General features: G+C 33.8%; 1 protein-coding gene across 1 annotated transcript in view; it reads left to right on the top strand.

Annotated features, from left to right (window-relative positions):
• LOC115882661 (protogenin B-like) overlaps window positions 1-19087 on the top strand; it is a 106164-nt gene that overhangs the window by 64103 nt on the left and 22974 nt on the right. Inside the window, exons 2-4 of the mRNA XM_030900852.1 lie at window positions 17906-18349; window positions 18673-18817; window positions 19007-19075. Of these exons, the coding sequence (XP_030756712.1) occupies window positions 17906-18349; window positions 18673-18817; window positions 19007-19075 (658 nt within the window). The remainder of the gene's footprint in view (window positions 1-17905; window positions 18350-18672; window positions 18818-19006; window positions 19076-19087) is intronic.

The raw sequence follows: 19087 nt of genomic DNA, 5'->3' as shown, positions 1-19087 counted from the left end.
AAATTTTTAATTTAAAGTTTTCTCTGCGAAAGTCAGTTTTGTGACATCGTCTGTTTTTCGTCTTACCCTTGCCTTTTCCTCCACCCTTACTTTTCCCCACCCTTACCTCTTACAGTAAATTTTTGTCAAAGCCACACAATGATTTCTCTCGTATTTTACCGTTGAAAGAGCCATATGAAATATACCGCGAGTATATGCGAAACTGTTAAAAATTTTGAAATACTCTGAAAAAATGATATTATTTTAATTATCCATCTAATAAAAATAATATACAGGGTGTTTCATTTACAAAAGCCAATAAAAATTATTTTATGTTTTAGAAAGTTTGGAGTAGAATTTTGAACGCCCTGTATGATTTAAGATTACGATATTTACAGCTAAGTAAGTATAGACCATCTAAAGTAGATAGGTACCTAATATAGTTTTGATTTTAGGATCTCCGAAACTATCGAAATATAAAGTAAAATTTTTATTAAATTTTACTAATAACTTATAATAATTAATGTAAATTAAAAATTTTACTTTATATTATTTCGTCTCATTTTTTCGTCTCATTTTTTTCTCATGAGTTTATCAACTCATATCTTAGGATTATGTAAAGTGATCTGAAAGGTAGCCAAAAATTCAATAATATACAGGGTGTATATTTAAAAAAAAATCATCCCGATCCATTCATACTTTTTGAGCCACCCTGTAGATGTTAAAGTTTTTTCCTGAAATACACTTAAACTTGCACTTAAACAAAATTTCGCTTGCACCGTTTACACTTAAACAAAATTTCCAAATTTAAATAATATTTGGGGGGCGTTTTCACCCTCTTGGAATTTGAGATTCGAGAAACCCCTCCTTATCGAACCTCAACCCCACAGTCAATCCGTTTGCCAAAAATCAGCTTTAAACGTCAAGCAGTTTAAGCAGAATAGTGATTACTCAATGGTCATATTTTATGAAACACCCTGTATATATTTTTAAAAAATCTTAAAATATGTAAAACAACAAAATAAAATATACGTGTTTTAAGAGTTTTTCCGAAAAACTCACCGGTTTTTAAAAAATATTCTAATATTTGGGGGTGGTTTCACCCTCTTAGAATTCGAGTTTCGAAAAATCCCTTCTTATCGAACCTCTACACCCTAAAGTCAATCCGTTTTCCAAAAATCAGCTTTTTACGTCAAGGGCTTTAAGCTGCAGGATCGTGATTAATCAATGACCAGATTTTTCAAAACACCCTATATACATTTTTAAAAAATCTAAAAATATTATTCTGGAAATTTTTCAGAATAAATAAATACCTAAATATTGAACCTTAATAAGTAAGTACTGAAACATACAGCGCCATAATATCTCGACCTCCGCCCGTTATGCTCGTAACAGGTTGAATAACAATGTATCTAAAACAATTGATGCGTTATTCTCCAACCCGTTGCGAGCCTCCATCGACAATCGACCGATGCAGCAGCGTTCCTTTCCCACTCCTGTTATCTCGACCGCCAGGCGTTATGCCCGCAACTGTTTCAAAAAAGCTGTTTCTTTTATATCCCATTATTTTTAAGCTGTTGCGAGCCCCACACGACCATCGACCGATGCAGCTACGTTCGCCGCGCCGCGCCGCGCCGTAGCGCATTCCCCACTCCGTTGTCCGTTGATGTATGTCCGTATGATGAGGTATCGATGGTTATCGAAATAACATGTTTTCCATCCATAATCCATACTAGCAGATGCAGATACTAGTTGTTTTTTGGAATTGCTTCGATCAGCATCGAATTTCGTGGCGGTGCAGAGCGCCGACTTCGTTTCACGAACGGTCGATCTCTGCGTATCGTTATTTTATATCTGTTGTTTTTTAAAAGTAGTAACGGTTGCGTTATGTTATTTCTAAATAATTGTTATAAAATAACAGATAGTTAAATAACAACCCATCACTAAACTTAATAAACACATAAACACATTTTGAGGAAAAAAAAAATCCAAAGCTGTCACATCGATCTATGGAGGCGCATAGATTTTAATGTCATTACAAATTTTGTTGCAAATATTCCTAATCTTAAATTGAAAACCGCGTTTCGTTAGCTACTGTAATTTTGGAGTGACGATTTTTTAAAAATTTTAACCTCCTCCCATACCCCCTAACCAACCCCTTTTGGTGGGGGTGGATCTTATATAATAATTATTATTAATTAATATTAATTTCACAAGCTATACAACTAAGCGAATTGATTGATCGAAACAACTGTGTACGCCACTGTGTTTCAATATTCTCATTACCACAAAATAGAGAGAGGCCTAAATCCCTGCGATAGTCCCCCCGCTTCTCCTCCTACAGGTACGTTCTCCAAGGAATTCAGTATTAGATCTATCGATGCGTAAAATCATATTTTCGGAAGGAGGTTCAATCACCCGGCGATCAGAAGTAGCGATGGGAACTATCGAATGAATTAGACTATCGAATGTTTAATGAATGAATGATTTCAACTATCGAATGGTTTTATTCGAATAAAATCATTCATTCATTTGTATACTAAAGCATATGTGACAACCTCGCCGTGCGACTAAATGGTTATCGTTGAGCCACGACTATCGAATGCTTTTGATAAATGAAATTTAGTATTCGTTTGATTTTTGTATGCGTCAGTGGCATTATTAGTTCTTCCAAATTTTTATAACTTAGCCGTATAAATACTGTACTATTTTTGCGTTTATTAAAATAGTTAAAATACTAAAATAGTAGTTATTTTTTAATTTTATTTATTGACGATTGTGTGCATGTGCAGGTGGTCAAAATTTTTCCGAAAATTTGTGTGGCTTTCCGTAGTCTGATCTTTCAATTATTTAATTTTATATGATATATGGTCTATTTGTTAATGGGAAATTTTGAGAAGTAGCAATTTTTAAGAGAGATGAGATGAACTTACAATTAATTTTAAAAATACGTATTTGTATTTTAGATGTTTTAATAATATGAATTAGTTGAACTTAATAATCATATTTAAGTAATGTGGTTAAGTAAATGGTTATCGAACTCAAACTATGGGGTGAGAAAATTAAAATAAAAGTTTTACACGTGCCAATTTAAAAAAAAAGTTAACGATGTTTGTATTTTGTTTATGCTATTCTCTTACATGTAGTTTTTTGCGATTTCATTTATTTTTAAAGTAAATGCCAGTAAAACTAAATATAATTTTTAAATAGTAATATAAAGCACCTAATATAAATAATTTTGATTTCTAATTTTTTATTTATATTTTCCTTCCATTACACTGCATGCTTAGAAAATTAATAAATGTTTATATTTCATGATTTTAAAATTTGTTGTTAATAAAACAAATTAGTTCTGTAATTATTATTATTTAATAAACCAACGTTGCCACACACAAAAAATTTAGAGACTATATTATTTTTAAATAGGATCTAATATAAATAATTTTGACATCTAATTTGTTGTTTATATTTTGCTACTACTTAAAAAAAAATATTTATATTAAATGATTTTAAATTATGGTGTTAATAGGTATAACAAATTATTACTGTTATTATTATTTATTAAACCAGTCTTTGCTTAAAAACATTAAAAATCATTTTCCTACATCCAAAATAACAAGTATTATTGCAGTGTAACAACAGAATATTAATAAAAAAAAATGCAGAATATATAGACATACTATCCCTAACTAACTAAAGTCAAACAATAATATTCTTTGCTAATATCAACTTATACCAAAATATGGCAACAGCGCCCTTCATAATGTATTTTCTGTATAAATACTAGCACCTCAATAAAAAAAATAATGTGTCCTTATCTATATCTGACTCCGCAAAAAATCAAAGATGCCGGCTTCTTTCATAGCATTGCCACCGACCGCTGTCGGGTTTCTCGGAAAGAAACCTACGTCGCCGTGCGACAACTAAAATTCAGTTAATATTTTATTATAATCGATCCAGACGAATAAATGAATTTCATAAATGAATGAATTTTATAAATGAATGGTTTTTGCTGCCGAATTACTAGAATACAATATCTCAAGGCAGATGACGGATATATTCGATAATTTTTATTCGAATAGTTTTCAACGAATGTTTTCTTACTAACTATCGAATTATTCGAATGAATTGCAACTATCGAATGTTTCGATAGTATTCATTCGATAGTTCCCACTACTAATCAGAAGGCAACCGCGCCACTACTATAAGCCAGTCATGGACGGTACGATCTTACGTACAGAGGTACTAGAGAAGTACTGTGGGTATACACGGTGTCCCCATATATAAGAATATACATATTAAGAATGCACAGTACAGATACCTCGTAAACCAGAAGAGAAGAGAAGTATAATGTAGTATGTATGGGAGATTAATCACCGCGACCTTACAATTCTGTTGTGCTCCCTTTCCATACACTCAGGATTTTGACAAAAGCCAGTATCTGAGACGGTTTTACAGTGGTTAGTTCTTCATCTCCGATATAAGTCGTACCAAAGTTCATGGCACGAATGGTTGTCGTCCCGGCTCACTCAGTGATGTGTTCTGGTGTTTCCCCATTTTCCCAGCGGAATCTGTTTTTGACGTTGTTTTTTAGCTTCAATGAGGTGTTGTAACTGTTAAAAATCCCGTGACAGTCCGGAGATTGTTCTTACTTAAATTAAGGAAAATCTTTTTTTTTTTGTCGTAAGTTCTGAGAAATTTCTTGGAGTGTCTTAGACCGTTGGAAGAGTCCCATTCCAGATATTTGCACTCCAGGTTACATCTTTTCCCTTGTTCTTCTTGTAATACGACGAGATTCTGTCAATTCTGTCAACTGCCTTCTTATGTCGTTTATGTCCAGCTGTCATACCACCACATGGCGGAAATGAGGAAGGATAGGGCATACTCTAAGACAACCTGAAGATAATATCGCAAGAAATGCCCTTGACTGGAATCGCGAAAGGATAGCGAAAAAGAGGACGGCCAAAACTAGGGTTGCCAACCGTTCTCTATTCCAGAGGACAGTCCTCTTTTTGATCGTACTCTCCTCTTTTCTCTCACGTATTGAAAAAGTCCTCTTTTTTACACACCAAACTGAAAATATAAAAAAAACTCTATCGTCAAAATGCTTAATGCAATTGTTAATTTGACAATAATGTGTCTTTTTTAACGCCATTTTTTTTCGGTTATATTATATCTCTATATTATCATGTTTAGCATCTCTGTCATTTACTTACTGTTAGCTTATGTTTTGAAATAAATAAGCTTATGTTTTGAAATAAATAGTTTTGTAGAAAATCGTTTGGTTTTATTTTAACAAGTTTTGGGTACAATTATTTTTTAGGCAGTAAGAAAGACCATTAATATGTTCACATAACTTTCGGGTAAATTCTTGGCAACATTTAGTCGAGGTTTCAAAGAATGTTTTGCCTGTGGGGCTTTTTTATCTAGGCTTGTTGGGTCTTCCGGTATACCGGTACCAAGACCGGTACTTTTGAAATATTCCGGTATCGGTATCGTCTTTTGCAAGACCGGTATACCGGTTTCGGTACTGATACCGGAAGACCGGTTTAAATCCATCCGGTATACCGTGTGTATACGGTCAGTATCGGTATACTGGTTGTAGGACCGGTATACTGGTTGTAGGACCGGTACATAGTGGTACCGGATACCGGCACTGAAATCTTAGGACCGAACATTCCTAATTTTATCCTCTGGTACACTCTATTTTAGATTTTGAAAGTTTTGACGCAGAACCGTAATGGAAGAGCTAGCGAAGTCAAGAACAGTATGGCAAGAAGCAAAAAAATGCAGCGAACAGAACAAGATGGAAACAATGATAATGATAAAACACGGCGTCAAAGACGGCTGGAGAATGACAATCGATGATCATTTTGTCAAGGTTAATCTCTAGACGTCATGTTCTAAAAGTTGACATTAAACTTTTAAAAATAGTAATTATAGAAAGATTAAAAACGAATAGAACGTTTTACGTTTCTAGACTTACAAATCTATTCCAAAAAAAAAAATCAAACGTCACAGAAGTATTAATTTTTGCGACGTGATTGACAATATAAAAAAGTCATTTTAACGCCTAGGCATAAAACTACGAAAATATATTACTAAATTGACATATAAAGTGTCAAATTCAACGAGCGTAACCATAGTTTCTCGATATACATATAATTAGATAGAAGGTATGACTTTTAAATATTTTTATATTATTTGGAAAAATTTGAAATTGTTTAAAAACTTATTTGTGGCGTTTGAAAAAAAATAGCACGTTCTATTCGGAGTAAAAATGACTTTTTGTGCCTCGGCTGTATGTTTGACAATTTAAGCTACACAATTTTAAAATTAAAAAAAAAATAAAATAGTTTTTACTCAAATAAAAATAAATTACACCCTTCTTAAGGTAATATAGCGGTAAGTAAGAAAACGGGCCAAGATGGCCAAGTAAATTACGTCTAGAGCTTTACCTCGCCAAAATTATTATCGATCGTCATTCTCAGCCGTCTTTGACGCCGTTTTTTTTTCGATCGTATACTTCTAAAATAAAACCTTTTAAAGACGGAATCGAGTCACCCAAATTAACCCAGTTTAAAAATAATGACGAAAATTGAAAGTCGATTCCTATAGTTACGATCATACCATTACAACTATAGACCTATAATAATAAATAAAGTGCGTTGTTAGCGATCGCGATATTTTTTGGAAGTGAACCGATAGGAGCCCCATCCATCGGCCTTGATAAACCACGCAATTCTCAAATTAGCAGTTAGATTTTGTCGGTGTGTGTATGTGATACGCACCTTGTAGTACGGGAGTCGATGACACCTCGCGATTTATAGTTGCGATGACACACGCACGGAAAAAAATAACACGACGCGTAAATTAGTTTTAAATAAATTGGCACGAAATTAAAATTGTGCGTATATTTATGATACACCGTGTCGCAAAAAGTTTTTGTTTCCAAACCATCGTTATCATTTTCAGCTTATTCAACTATTTCCAATTATGGTGTAGTCTCCCTTACATATTTTTAGATTGGGCTATGCGGGTCCAATTTATCCCTGCTGATTTCCTAATATCTGTAAAATTTTTTTTTGTTTACTTTCTTTATAAAATAATAAACAATCTAAACAACTAACAAAACCATAACTCGTGACAGGATAATTAAAATGTTTCAAAGTATTATATTGTCAGGAAAACAAATAAATAATAAATCACAGACTCACCAAATAATCCCTGAAGCATTGACCCTGAGCGGAGGCGTACTTTAATACCTGTCACAATTAAAAGTGAGGATAAGTGTCCAGTTCATAATTCCGACCTACTTAACTGCTATATGCCGATATTGTTTTGCCCTAACTACCTATTATTTATTTTTATTTATCTTACTAGATGGACTAATTTATCTCTGTCTCTCTCAATACAAGATTTACAAACATATCTATGCAAATGCACTGCTTGGCCTTCCGCCCACGCACCCCCTGATGGCGCGGACTCCAGAGTAATCAGCCGCACGGGCAACAGAATAAACACAACATATCGATCCCGAGATTCGAGGACCCTGGGGGCCTGTTCCCGCCGCTGAAGACCCGGAGGTACCGTCCCAGACATAATAATAATGTCCGTTGTCACACGGCGTACGGAATCCCAGATCCCTGCCGTGTGCGACGTTGCGACATTACGAGGATTCGCGTCCCTGCTACTATGACATTACGGGATCCCAGATCCTGCCAAGCAACATTAACGGGCCTATCCTTGCGCTTCCTCAAGCTAAGCAGTACTAACTCTACTGAGAACAGAAATTCACTAATCCACCTAAAGCTTACGTGGCTATCATATTAACTAATTAGGTACTTTATAAAAGAACTATCCAATCTCTCTCTCTCTCTTGATTACAAATTTACTTATCTCATCAAATACTAACGTACTGTCTTGCCCCCGTCCACGCCCCCCCGTGGCACGGTCTAGACGAACCAGAAGACCCGGATACAGCGGCTGAATCTCTCGGGGTCCCGCTCCCGCATCTGGTTACGCCCAGAGGCACAATATAAAAACCGGTGATAACCAGGATTTTACTCCCTACACCGTTGCGACATTACGAGGAATCGCGTCCTGCTACTATGACATTACGGGATCCCAGATCCTGCCAAGCAACATTAACGGGCCTATCCTTGCGCTCCTCCTGACTAGACAGCACCGACTCTACAGAGTAAAGAGATTCAATAGCCTATCTAAACAAAGCTCACGTAGCTGCCGCATCGGCATACCGCCGCATTACTTAATAGCTAACCCTATCTAACTTTCATGTTCTATATTTTGACCTAGCATGTATACGGCGCAGTTATTTAATGTAATATTTATTAATATGTGTACGCAAATGATATCTATCTAAAACGTATCAATATATTTATCAAAATATGCATGATCTAATTAATTAATAAACTACGACACTTGGTGAGATGTACTCACCCTGCTTTCTGCTTATATCACTGCACTAACTAACTAATTAACTTTACTTTAACTGACACACTATTCACGCCACCGCACTCAAAACTATACTGTGCGTCGGAATATGTGTATTTTTCTGCATTAGGTAATATTCCCAAACTTTCTTTTTCGAAACAGAATTGTTTCGACCAATCATCGTTCGATTTTGAACGCTTTTCTAGGAATACTTTTACCCCTAAATCGGAGCGCAGGACGCCCATAAAAATCAGATATGGCTTGACATGCTTGAGACGCAGAAATACTTAGCAGGCACAAACTCTTAATATGTGTCGTTTTAAAACCTATGTTAAAAGAAATATTATTGGGAAAATAAACTCACGTTATATATCATAGTCTCATCTTAGTATGTCTCTTAATTCCACATGGGTAACATGCTGTAATTTTTGTAGCCCATTTGGTTCGTCCTTCTTGCTAGGTGTTCTGCCCATTGCCACTTGAGCGATTTGATTCTGTGGATGACATCTATTACCTGGGTCTTTTGTCGTATCTACTCTATTTTTTATGGTATCTCTTGTATTATTCCCCACATATTTCATTCCATCGATCGTTGTACGACCTGCAGATTCCTTACAATGTCCGTTTTAAATGTCCATGTTTTATGCAAAACATGTACCAGTACATAAAAAAAAAACCAATATACATCTACCAGTAATAACCTAAACATGCGTTTAGGTTATTACTGGTAGTATATATTGGTTTTCTTCTTTAGATAAAGTGGTATTCTAGATTTGGATAGGATTGACTTTCTTCCATATGTACCCCATTCTAACTTATTTCTTCTTTTGATTTCTGGTAGTAGAGATCTTGAACTCTGTTTTTTAATGTCCGAAATATACAGGGTGGCCCGAAATGTATTCCGGAAATTTCAGCAAATAAAAATAAGTAAAAAAGTTTCGGAGATACAATATAACGGTGTAAAAGTTTCATTTTTATTTCCATTTTTTCTAAATAATTTATGAAGTTACATCGATATTTTTTTACATAAGAAATTTGATTTTGATGTCAATATGACCCCTACATATTTTTTAACTGGTTTGAAGAGTAATAACTTTTCGTCCGTACCTGTATAAAACTACTGAGTAAACAAATTTACATTTACGATTATGTTTTTGAGCCAAAAGTTCAACAAAAACTGTTTTATTTTCTGCAAAAAAATTGTGATTATTTAAAAAAAAATCCCAAATTTATTATTTCAGTCAAATAACCATCTACTCAACGTGTTTGTTTTTTGTCAATAAGGTAACAATAGTCATGTCATTCTAAATATCTTAAAAACGGTTGCTCGTAGCGATTTTTATTAAGAAGCATTTTTACGTAGAAAGTCACGGATATGCATATTTTTTACTCAGTAGTTTTATACAGGTGCGGACGAAAAGTTATTACTATTCAAAACAGTTAAACACCTGTAGGTGGCGCCCCCTACAAATAGGAGTCTTATTGACACCAAAATCAAATTTCTCATGTCAATAAATTCCAAGACACCCATTTTTATCCAAATATTGACGTTATTTATTACAGAAATTATTTGGTTAGGTTGTAATCATAGATTTAGGAATAACTGATATCACATTATGCATTTTAACCCAATCAAACAATCGGAGGTTGACTACGTACTGTAAAAACCAACTGAGATAGAGAAGGCCACATTGCCACATATCAAATTTGCGCCTATCTACTTAGTTTGATTTGCAGAAAAGGTGACTTTAAAACCTTCACCGGATATCAATAAATCTCAATTTCTTAATTAAATTAATAGTTTATTTTTAAAGAAGCATGCGTAATAATATGTTATTAACCAGAGGATATATGCGTTACTATTAAAGGACATGTTTATTGTTTAATGTGCTGAAACATCTAGAACTATTGGCAACGTCGCTGCTAGTCTTCCAGAATGAAATGAGCCGTCCGTCCCACCAACCCTCGCGACGGCCAATGGTCCGTTATAGCGTACTACGTTTAGCTTTCGGTGTGTTTGAAGTCGGAATCAAGTCCGAAGTGAACTTTTCAGTGTTTTTCAGTAGTTTTTATTTTTGTTTAATGTACTTTTGAATCTGCGAATTTTCAATATGGTACGACAGTGTCAAATGTGTGGACAAATAAGCTCAAATTACCCGAATTTGTCTTTTCACAGGTAGGCATTGTTTCCGCCGCGCCGTAATCGTACATAGGCGTCCCACAAGGAAGCCTCTCACAATTAAAATAATTTCTAATTAATTTGGCTCAACAAATAAACAAAGGTGTTTACCCGACCTTTTTTACATTTTATTGCTTTTTTATATCTGCCCCTTCGGCCTTATTTAGACAATTTTTTACCTCCGTACAAATACATCTTCCTAGAGTTATTTGTACGGTGTGTTTAACTTTTTTTAGAATGGGATGAACTGTAAATAATTCTTAGGCTACTAGTTTTATACATACCTATATAGAGAGTGACCCAGGCCTCCAAAAAAGCTTTTCACCTATTACGTTTTTGGTTTGTGATTTTTATTTCAATTTTTTACATAAGATGGGGGCCATTGTAACGCACATTTTCAAAATATTTTTGTCAACATACAGGGTGATTCAAACCGCAATACATATGCTTAATACAGTTCGTGAAGATTAGGACATTTAACTAAAATTTGATTATCTGATGGAGCTACCTTTAAAAGTAATGGATTTCTAAATAAACGTAATAGGTATTCATTATTATGCCACAGAAATCCCATACACAGATTTTATACTTTTAATGATAAATGCCTTCTATTGCGAAACTAAAAGGCAATTGCCTCGTATCAGAGCCATCATAATACAAGAAGAAGACCAAAAGAGTCAAATCTTGTCTTATTTTTCAAAAAAACACAATTTTCTCATTAAATATTGATTTTAGGTATAGGAAGTTATTAATAATACAAGATTAAACAACTATTATACAGTACTTCACAGGAAGCTATCGATTGCGAACTAACTAAATCGTTACTAATTAGGCATTAATTTTGAAAAGTTCTTTTTAAGATAAAAAAAAGGTAAAACTAAAACCTAAACTATAATTTGAGATAAAACGGGAAGTTCTAAATAATGTTGCCTATTCTAAACAAGAAAAATTTATTTATAAGTTAAGTTTTATAACATTCCTAATTAAATTTGGGCGAAAAGGATATTTCTGTTTGCTGTAGGTAATTTTCTCAGGGAAAATACGTAAATAAAAATGACTTTTTAAGTCAAAAAAAATCAAAAGGACAAGTTATTCTAAAAAAGGACTGTCATTTTCAAAAAAGGACAAGTGGCAACCCTAGGTATTTCTGGAATGGAAATTTAATGGCAAATCTACAACTTTGGTTTGAAAATGTGTTCCGGTCGCCTATGTTTACAAAAATGTCTAAAATGTGCTTTACCATTGCCTCCATATTCTAAAAAAAAATTGAAAGAAAAGTCACCAACCACAAACCTAATATAGAACTGTTTCGGAAGCCTGAGTCACCCTGTAAATATTCAAAAGTAACTGAAAGTTTATATAGAAGTAACTGAAAGTTTGAATTGAAAATCGACGTTGGAGCGATTCAACATAAGTATATGTGGGATATTAATTGTATTATTATATTAGACCTTATAACAAAACTCATCTGACGAAAAAGTGTTAATGTAGTATATTAATATGGAGTAAAAATTTTACTAATTACTTTACTTTTACTTTACTAATTCGTTCCATAAAACGATACGCCACTGGCTATTAGAACAATCCAAATGTGCCTAGTTGCCGGGGTCGGAAATTTTAGACGTCTCTTCTGTCCTTGTTTGACACATTGGAATGTTTGATACACTACCAACGAGTATTTATGAATGAGATGTTCGGTCTATCTTTATAATGTCTTTGGTTGTAATAATATAATAATAATATTAAACTTCTACAACCTGTGTCTCCGAAACTAAGCATTTTAGAATCTTTCTACATTTATACGAACTTTTTTACTTATTTTTATCTACTGAATATGCTGACGAAGTTTCCGAAATACAGTTCGGACCACCCTGTATATTCGTCTACTATTTCCAGTGTTGTGTTATTTATTAGAATATCAAGCTTTTCCTTGGTTTTGGTGTTTTTTACACTCGTAACTCGTAAACGTAATACTTACTTAATCAGCATACGAAAGGCATTTTTTCTATTCTTATTACTTAAAAACGAAAAAAAAACCTTAGGTTATTTTTTTACTAATAAGTGAGTTAAACCTTATTAATAATAATTATAATTATTAATAAAGGTATTATTAATATTATCTATATTTATTAATTATAATTATGATTCGTAGCCAAAAACTATGGTACTGTGCATATTATTCACTTAAAGATTCAAAAAAGTTTTGTTGACATAGTAACACAACAAATATAAGCCTTTGATGACGGTTAAATATTGATACGAATTCAGGTGAATTTACGTATAAATGTACTAACTTTATAATTAATTAATTTATTATTATTACATGTTTGATTGTATTCGATTTTGTTCCTAAAATAAATGTAAACTTTGATCCAAAAAACTAATATAATATGTATATTTAATATTTCGGAAATAATAATTTTTATTAAATTTAGTCAAACGAATTGATTATAATTTTTCATTTAATAAAATATTTAATACCAAAATTAAATTCGGAAATTTGAAACTGCTGAATGCATTTCTCTTCGAATTCTGATATTTTATACCGGGTGCGTCTCGAAACTGGCCCACCCCTATAACTTTAATTTTTTCAGATAAAAAAACGAGATTTGGTATGTTAGTATACGATATAAATTAAGATTGATTGACGTATTCAATTGTTTTTGGTCACTTCCTATTTCACCGGAAACGACTACAACTTTTGATTTATAAATGGCACCCTCGGTATATTCCTACTTTATTTGATAGAGAATAACACTCTGAGTAGAATGGCATACCATATGTCAACTTTTGACATTCTCGCATAAAAAAAATTGTATTTTAAATTTCAATCTAGAGTGCCATCCATGGCTAAGTTAACAATACTAATGGAACCCTAAACTAAAGGAGCCTTGGAAAGATAGATTTGATCGTCTAATGTTTTTCGTGTCTTTTCGTGGTCGGTTAAAAAATGCCCATATCGTATTTTTAATCATATCTCAATTTTTTCAAACGGAACAAGTTAGAATATTTGTAAAAAGCGAATTTTTTTACGAATAATTTGGTACCACACACTTGGTATTTCGAGTCAAATTGTCGTTATGAACCGCATGCTACAATTTCAAATAAACCATATGCGAAAATGTCAAAAGTTGACATATGATGTCACTCTATTCAGAGTGTCAATAATTTCTATGGAATAAAGTAGAAATATACCGAGGGTGCCATTTAAAAATCAAAAGTTGTAGTAAGTCATTTCCAGTGAAACAGAAAGTGACCAAAAACAATTGAATACGTCAATTAATCCTAATTTATGTCATATACTAACATGCCAAATCTCGTTTTTTTATCTGAAGAAATAAAAAAGTTATAGGGGTGAGCCACTTTTGAGACGCACCCGGTATAGTGTACTATTTCTACTGCATTACACGAAATTGAAAATTAATAATTTTCCAGAAACAAAAAAACACGCTTTTTGAGCAGATCAAAATAAAAAGTGAAAATATATATTTTTTTATCTTACAAATATAAATACAAAATTTTTGTTTTAATGTTTTTATTCTAAAAATCATGATTCATCATGGGCTGGTGCGTTCTAACCCGGAAATACCCCCATGGGGACGCCACTGCCCTACCCTAATAATTAACATCGTGTTAATTATTTTAATTAAATTTCTGGGTAAAAATATTATAATTCTGACGGAACATAAACTAAATAAAAGCAGCTGAGAAATTTATTATAAGGTAAATGACCAGCACGCAACATTTTTCGAAATAGGGTAATAAAAACTTAGTTTCTACTACGTTTTTAAACACGACACATACACAACTGACGTCAGGAAGAAATCGGTATAGTGTCAAATAGTGCGCAATTAGAAAAATTGTGCGTTTAGTCCGTGGTCATAACTCTGACTCACTGATTTTTTTATAAGTAGGTTTATTATATTCATGTTAGATCATGTTCATTGTTTAGTTATTTTTTTTAATATCGACTTCAAGACAGTATTTAAACTTTTTTTTGAATCGAATCATTACTTTTTATTGTATTTTTATGAAAAAAATGCAGGTTTTGAATTGGGGTTTGATTTGAAAGTATTAAGAATTATTAAAATAATATGTTATTGAGGACAAAAATACTATAATAGCGATATATAATACACTGGCGGTTTCTCAATATATTGTTACCTTTTTCGTCGGTTCCGTGTGGATAGAAAGTCACAATTTATTTACACAAGTAACAAACAATAACGATTAAAAGCCTTAAAGAACTATATACAAACTATTTATAACTATTTTTCTAGAAAGAATTTATTTTTGAATTTACTGCCACAACTGTACTCGTCTATTTATTTCTGTCCTCAGGCCCCGACCGTCGGCTTTTGTACACACAGCTAAAAAGTTCTCGAATAATCCATAGATCATTAGGTGCATAGAGAAGGTTTCGAATGTTCTCGTATGTACTACTCCATTCCAGTGGAACTCGAATGTTCGAATTAATCATTACGGTGTCTATTCTTTATTTTGTTCCATCACTTCAAAAAAATCCTGAGTGTAAAGGAGTATAAAAGATATTTTCTGACGATTTTTAGTGAGTGGCATTTTATTATACACATATATGTCATTATGCCTTTTTTTTAATTACTCTTCTATAATATAATAAGTACTTTACTGTATTATAATAATATAAACATCATCTAACCTAACTTTCTTTCTCCTTACAGCTCTTCTCGGCGCCAACAGACCGTCCCTCCCCATCGACAACCACTACCCCCAGCACGCCCCCTCGTACGTCCGCCCCCAACAGCAACAGCCTTCTCCCGATGTCTCCCTCCGCTTCGTCGAGGAGCCTTCGGACGTGGTCACGCCCCGCAACCGCGACGTCACTCTTCGCTGCGCCTGCGTTTCCACCCGCGGCAACGCCTCCGTCACGTGGCTGTACGAGGGCCGGTCGCTGTTCGCCGAAGACGGTCCCGCCTTCGCGCCAGGCCTCGCCCGCTGGCGTTTGGAGGATTTTTTTAATAGTCTGTGTGACTAGCCTGTGTGGCATGTTTTTAGCCTGTATGGCATTTTGATAGCCTGTGTGGCATGTTTTTTTAATAGTCTGTGTGACTAGCCTGTGTGGCACTTTAATAGCCTGTGTGGCACTTTGATAGCCTGTGTGGCACTTTGATAGCCTGTGTGGCATTTTTTAGCCTGTGTGGCGTTTTGATAGCCTCTGTGGCATGTTTTTTTAATAGTCTGTGTGACTAGCTTGTGTGGCATTTTATTATTTTATTTAAACTTGTATTTTTAAGTTGGACTATTGATAAATCATTATTAAGTACCTGTTTAATTTTAAATTCACTTTATTTTAATAATAACTGGTAACATTGTTGCTCACACCATGTTTTTTTCTCTTTAATTGCAGGTAGGTCATCTCGGTAGCCAGGTCATACAAGACTTTTGTTGCTTTACAACATTTGTCCATTTGCAGCGCCCAGATCAAAGTTGGCTATTACCATTAGTAACGTACCGTCTATTAGTATTATTTTTATTTTATATTATTAGTTGTATTTTATTATACAACATTTACGCCCTTTAAATTTGTTTTATGGTTTTTATTTTTAATTTGAGTTGACCGCCTGAAATAAAAAAAAAATTTTGGCCCTTACAATTATATTCATGTTAGAATTCTTTGTTTAGTTATTTTTTTAATATTGACTTTAAGACAGTATTTAAATAATTTTTTTTACCCGAATCATTACTTTTTATTGTATTTTTATGAAAAAAATGCAGGTTTTGAATTGGGGTTTGATTTGAAAGTGTTAAGAATTATTAAAATAATATGTTATTGAGGACAAAAACACTATAATAGCGATATATAATACACTGGCGGTTTCTCAATATATTGTTACGTTTTTCGTCGGTTCCGTGTGGATAGAAAGTCACAATTTATTTACACTAAGTAACAAACAATAACGATTAAAAGCCTTAAAGAACTATATACATTACAACTATTTATCTAGAAAGAATTTATTTTTGAATTTAGCGCGACAACTGTACTTGTCTATTTACTTCTGTCTATTTCAGGCCTCGGCCGTCGGCTTTTATACCCACAGCTAAAATGTTTTCGAATAATCCATAGATCATTAGGTACAGAGAGAAGGTTTCGAATGTTTTCGTATGTACTACTCCATTTCAGTGGAGCTCGATGGTTCTCGAATGTTCGAATGATTCATTATGGTTTCTATTCTTTCATGCGATATTAAGGTCATATGGGGGCGGAATATTTTAGCTAGTTAGGTTATGCCGAGTCCACACGGGTCCGCAACAATATGCACTTCAACCACCAAAGTGTATAGCCGGATTAATATAGGAAATCTGTCCCGCGGCTTTTTTGACTCGTACTCAGGGGATCGATTTGTTGTCGAATCAAAATAATTCACCTAAATGTTTAGCTCTTTAACTCAAACGGTTTTCGAGCTTTTCAAAAAAAACTGTTTTTTCAATTTTATCTTTATTTTTATAGTAAAATTCAAAATTAATTAATGATGATTTTTTTTCTAATTCTTATAAGTCTAAGACATGAAAAAATAATATGATCATGATTCTTAAACGAAAAGCCGATTTTTAGCGGAGGAAAGAAAATTAAAATTTTCATTTTTTTAACCTTTGTGAAATATCACACACTAAAAATCATCAGAAAATGTTTTTTGTACTCCTTTACACTCGGGAATTTTTTGAAGTGGTGGAATAATATGAAAAAAATTAAAAATCATTTTTTTTTAAATGTTCTAGCTAACTTATATTTTTTTTAATTTAAAAAGTGCTTAGAAAATATTTTTTTACTTCAAATTCACAATGATATTGAAACTTTAGAGGAATATGATTGCTAGTTACTGAAACTGAAAATCCCAGCAGATGGCGTTATAATGCGTCAGCTTGACGTGAATTTTTCGTTCGAATTCATTGCGTAGCAATATGATTGAAAATGTGTAATAATATCATTGTGAATTTGAAGTAAAAAAATATTTTCTACCTACCTTTTTTAAACTAAAAAAAATAAGTTAGTTAAAACAGAAGATTTTAGAAAAAAATAGTTTTTAATTTTTTTCATATTGTTCCACCACTTCAAAAAATTCTAAAAATTTCCTGAGTGTAACGGAGTATAAAAGACATTTTCTGACGATTTTTAGCGCGTGGCATATTATTATACACATATATGTCATTATGCCATTTTTTTAAATTACTGTTCTATATTATAATAAGTACTTTACTAAATTATAATAATATGTTATAATACCTCATTTAACCTAACTTTCTTTCTCTTTACAGCTCTACTCGGCGCCAACAGACCGTCCCTCCCCATCGACAACCACTACCCCCAGCACGCCCCCTCGTACGTCCGCCCCCAACAGCAACAGCCTTCTCCCGATGTCTCCCTCCGCTTCGTCGAAGAGCCTTCGGACGTGGTCACGCCCCGCAACCGCGACGTCACTCTTCGCTGCGCCTGCGTTTCCACCCGCGGCAACGCCTCCGTCACGTGGCTGTACGAGGGCCGGTCGCTGTTCGCCGAAGACGGTCCCGCCTTCGCGCCAGGCCTCGCCCGCTGGCGTTTGGAGGAAGGGGGCGTGGCCTTGCGTCTGCTGCGCGTAGCTGGAGGGGGTAAGAGGGCGGGACAGGGTGGCAGCGGAGGGGGCAACGCGGGGGAGTACGCTTGTTTGGCGCGGAACGAAGTGGGAGCGGTGATGTCGAGGACGGCGAGGGTCAGACTGGCAAGTGAGTGTTTTTGTTTATATGTTTTAATTAATTATTTGTTACCAAACTATAATAAGGTTATTGTGATTATAAATCACAGTAACTGTTAATTTTTTCGCAGTAAAACAGCATGATCAATAAAATTCCAAAGAAAAAAAAATGTTTCATTGTGTTATTTAAATGGCAAATAGAAAAAGACGATTGAAACTTTACCAGAATTTTTTTTCATCATCCTTAACGATATCTTCACGGTAACTAAAAAGAAAAAAAATGTTGGTGTACCCTACTGTATATACGAATTTATTTTATTCTATTTTAACATTTTTTTGGTTTTTATTTTGCAGCAATGGATAAAGATGTGACCGCGCTTACCTATAACCTCACTATTTACGAAACCCAGCCCATCCTTCTTCACTGCAGTGTTCATTCGACGCCTCCCGCTGAAATCCAGTGGGAGTTCAACCAACTACCTCTACCAAAAGACAAACGGTAAGCTTTATAATTTACTCTATATGCTATGTATTTAGTATTTACTGTTTAGTTGTTCTTTTTTGGATTTATTTTTTATAATTTTTATGACTTTCTAGTTTTTCTGTTTTTTTTTTATTAAAATAGGTATTTTTCCTTAATTTTCTATTGATTTCTGTAATAAATGCCTCTTTTCTTGGTTCTTTTCAGATATGTTCCTTTGCCTGATGGCTCCTTATTAATAAGAAATACCAAGCTTTCCGATACAGGAAATTATAGGTGAGTTCCTAT

Source organism: Sitophilus oryzae, unplaced genomic scaffold (genome assembly GCF_002938485.1).
Source record: "Sitophilus oryzae breed Bouriz unplaced genomic scaffold, Soryzae_2.0 scaffold_179_pilon_pilon, whole genome shotgun sequence".
Classification (NCBI taxonomy): domain Eukaryota; kingdom Metazoa; phylum Arthropoda; class Insecta; order Coleoptera; family Curculionidae; genus Sitophilus; species Sitophilus oryzae.
This window is presented reverse-complemented; position numbering and strand designations above follow the sequence as displayed.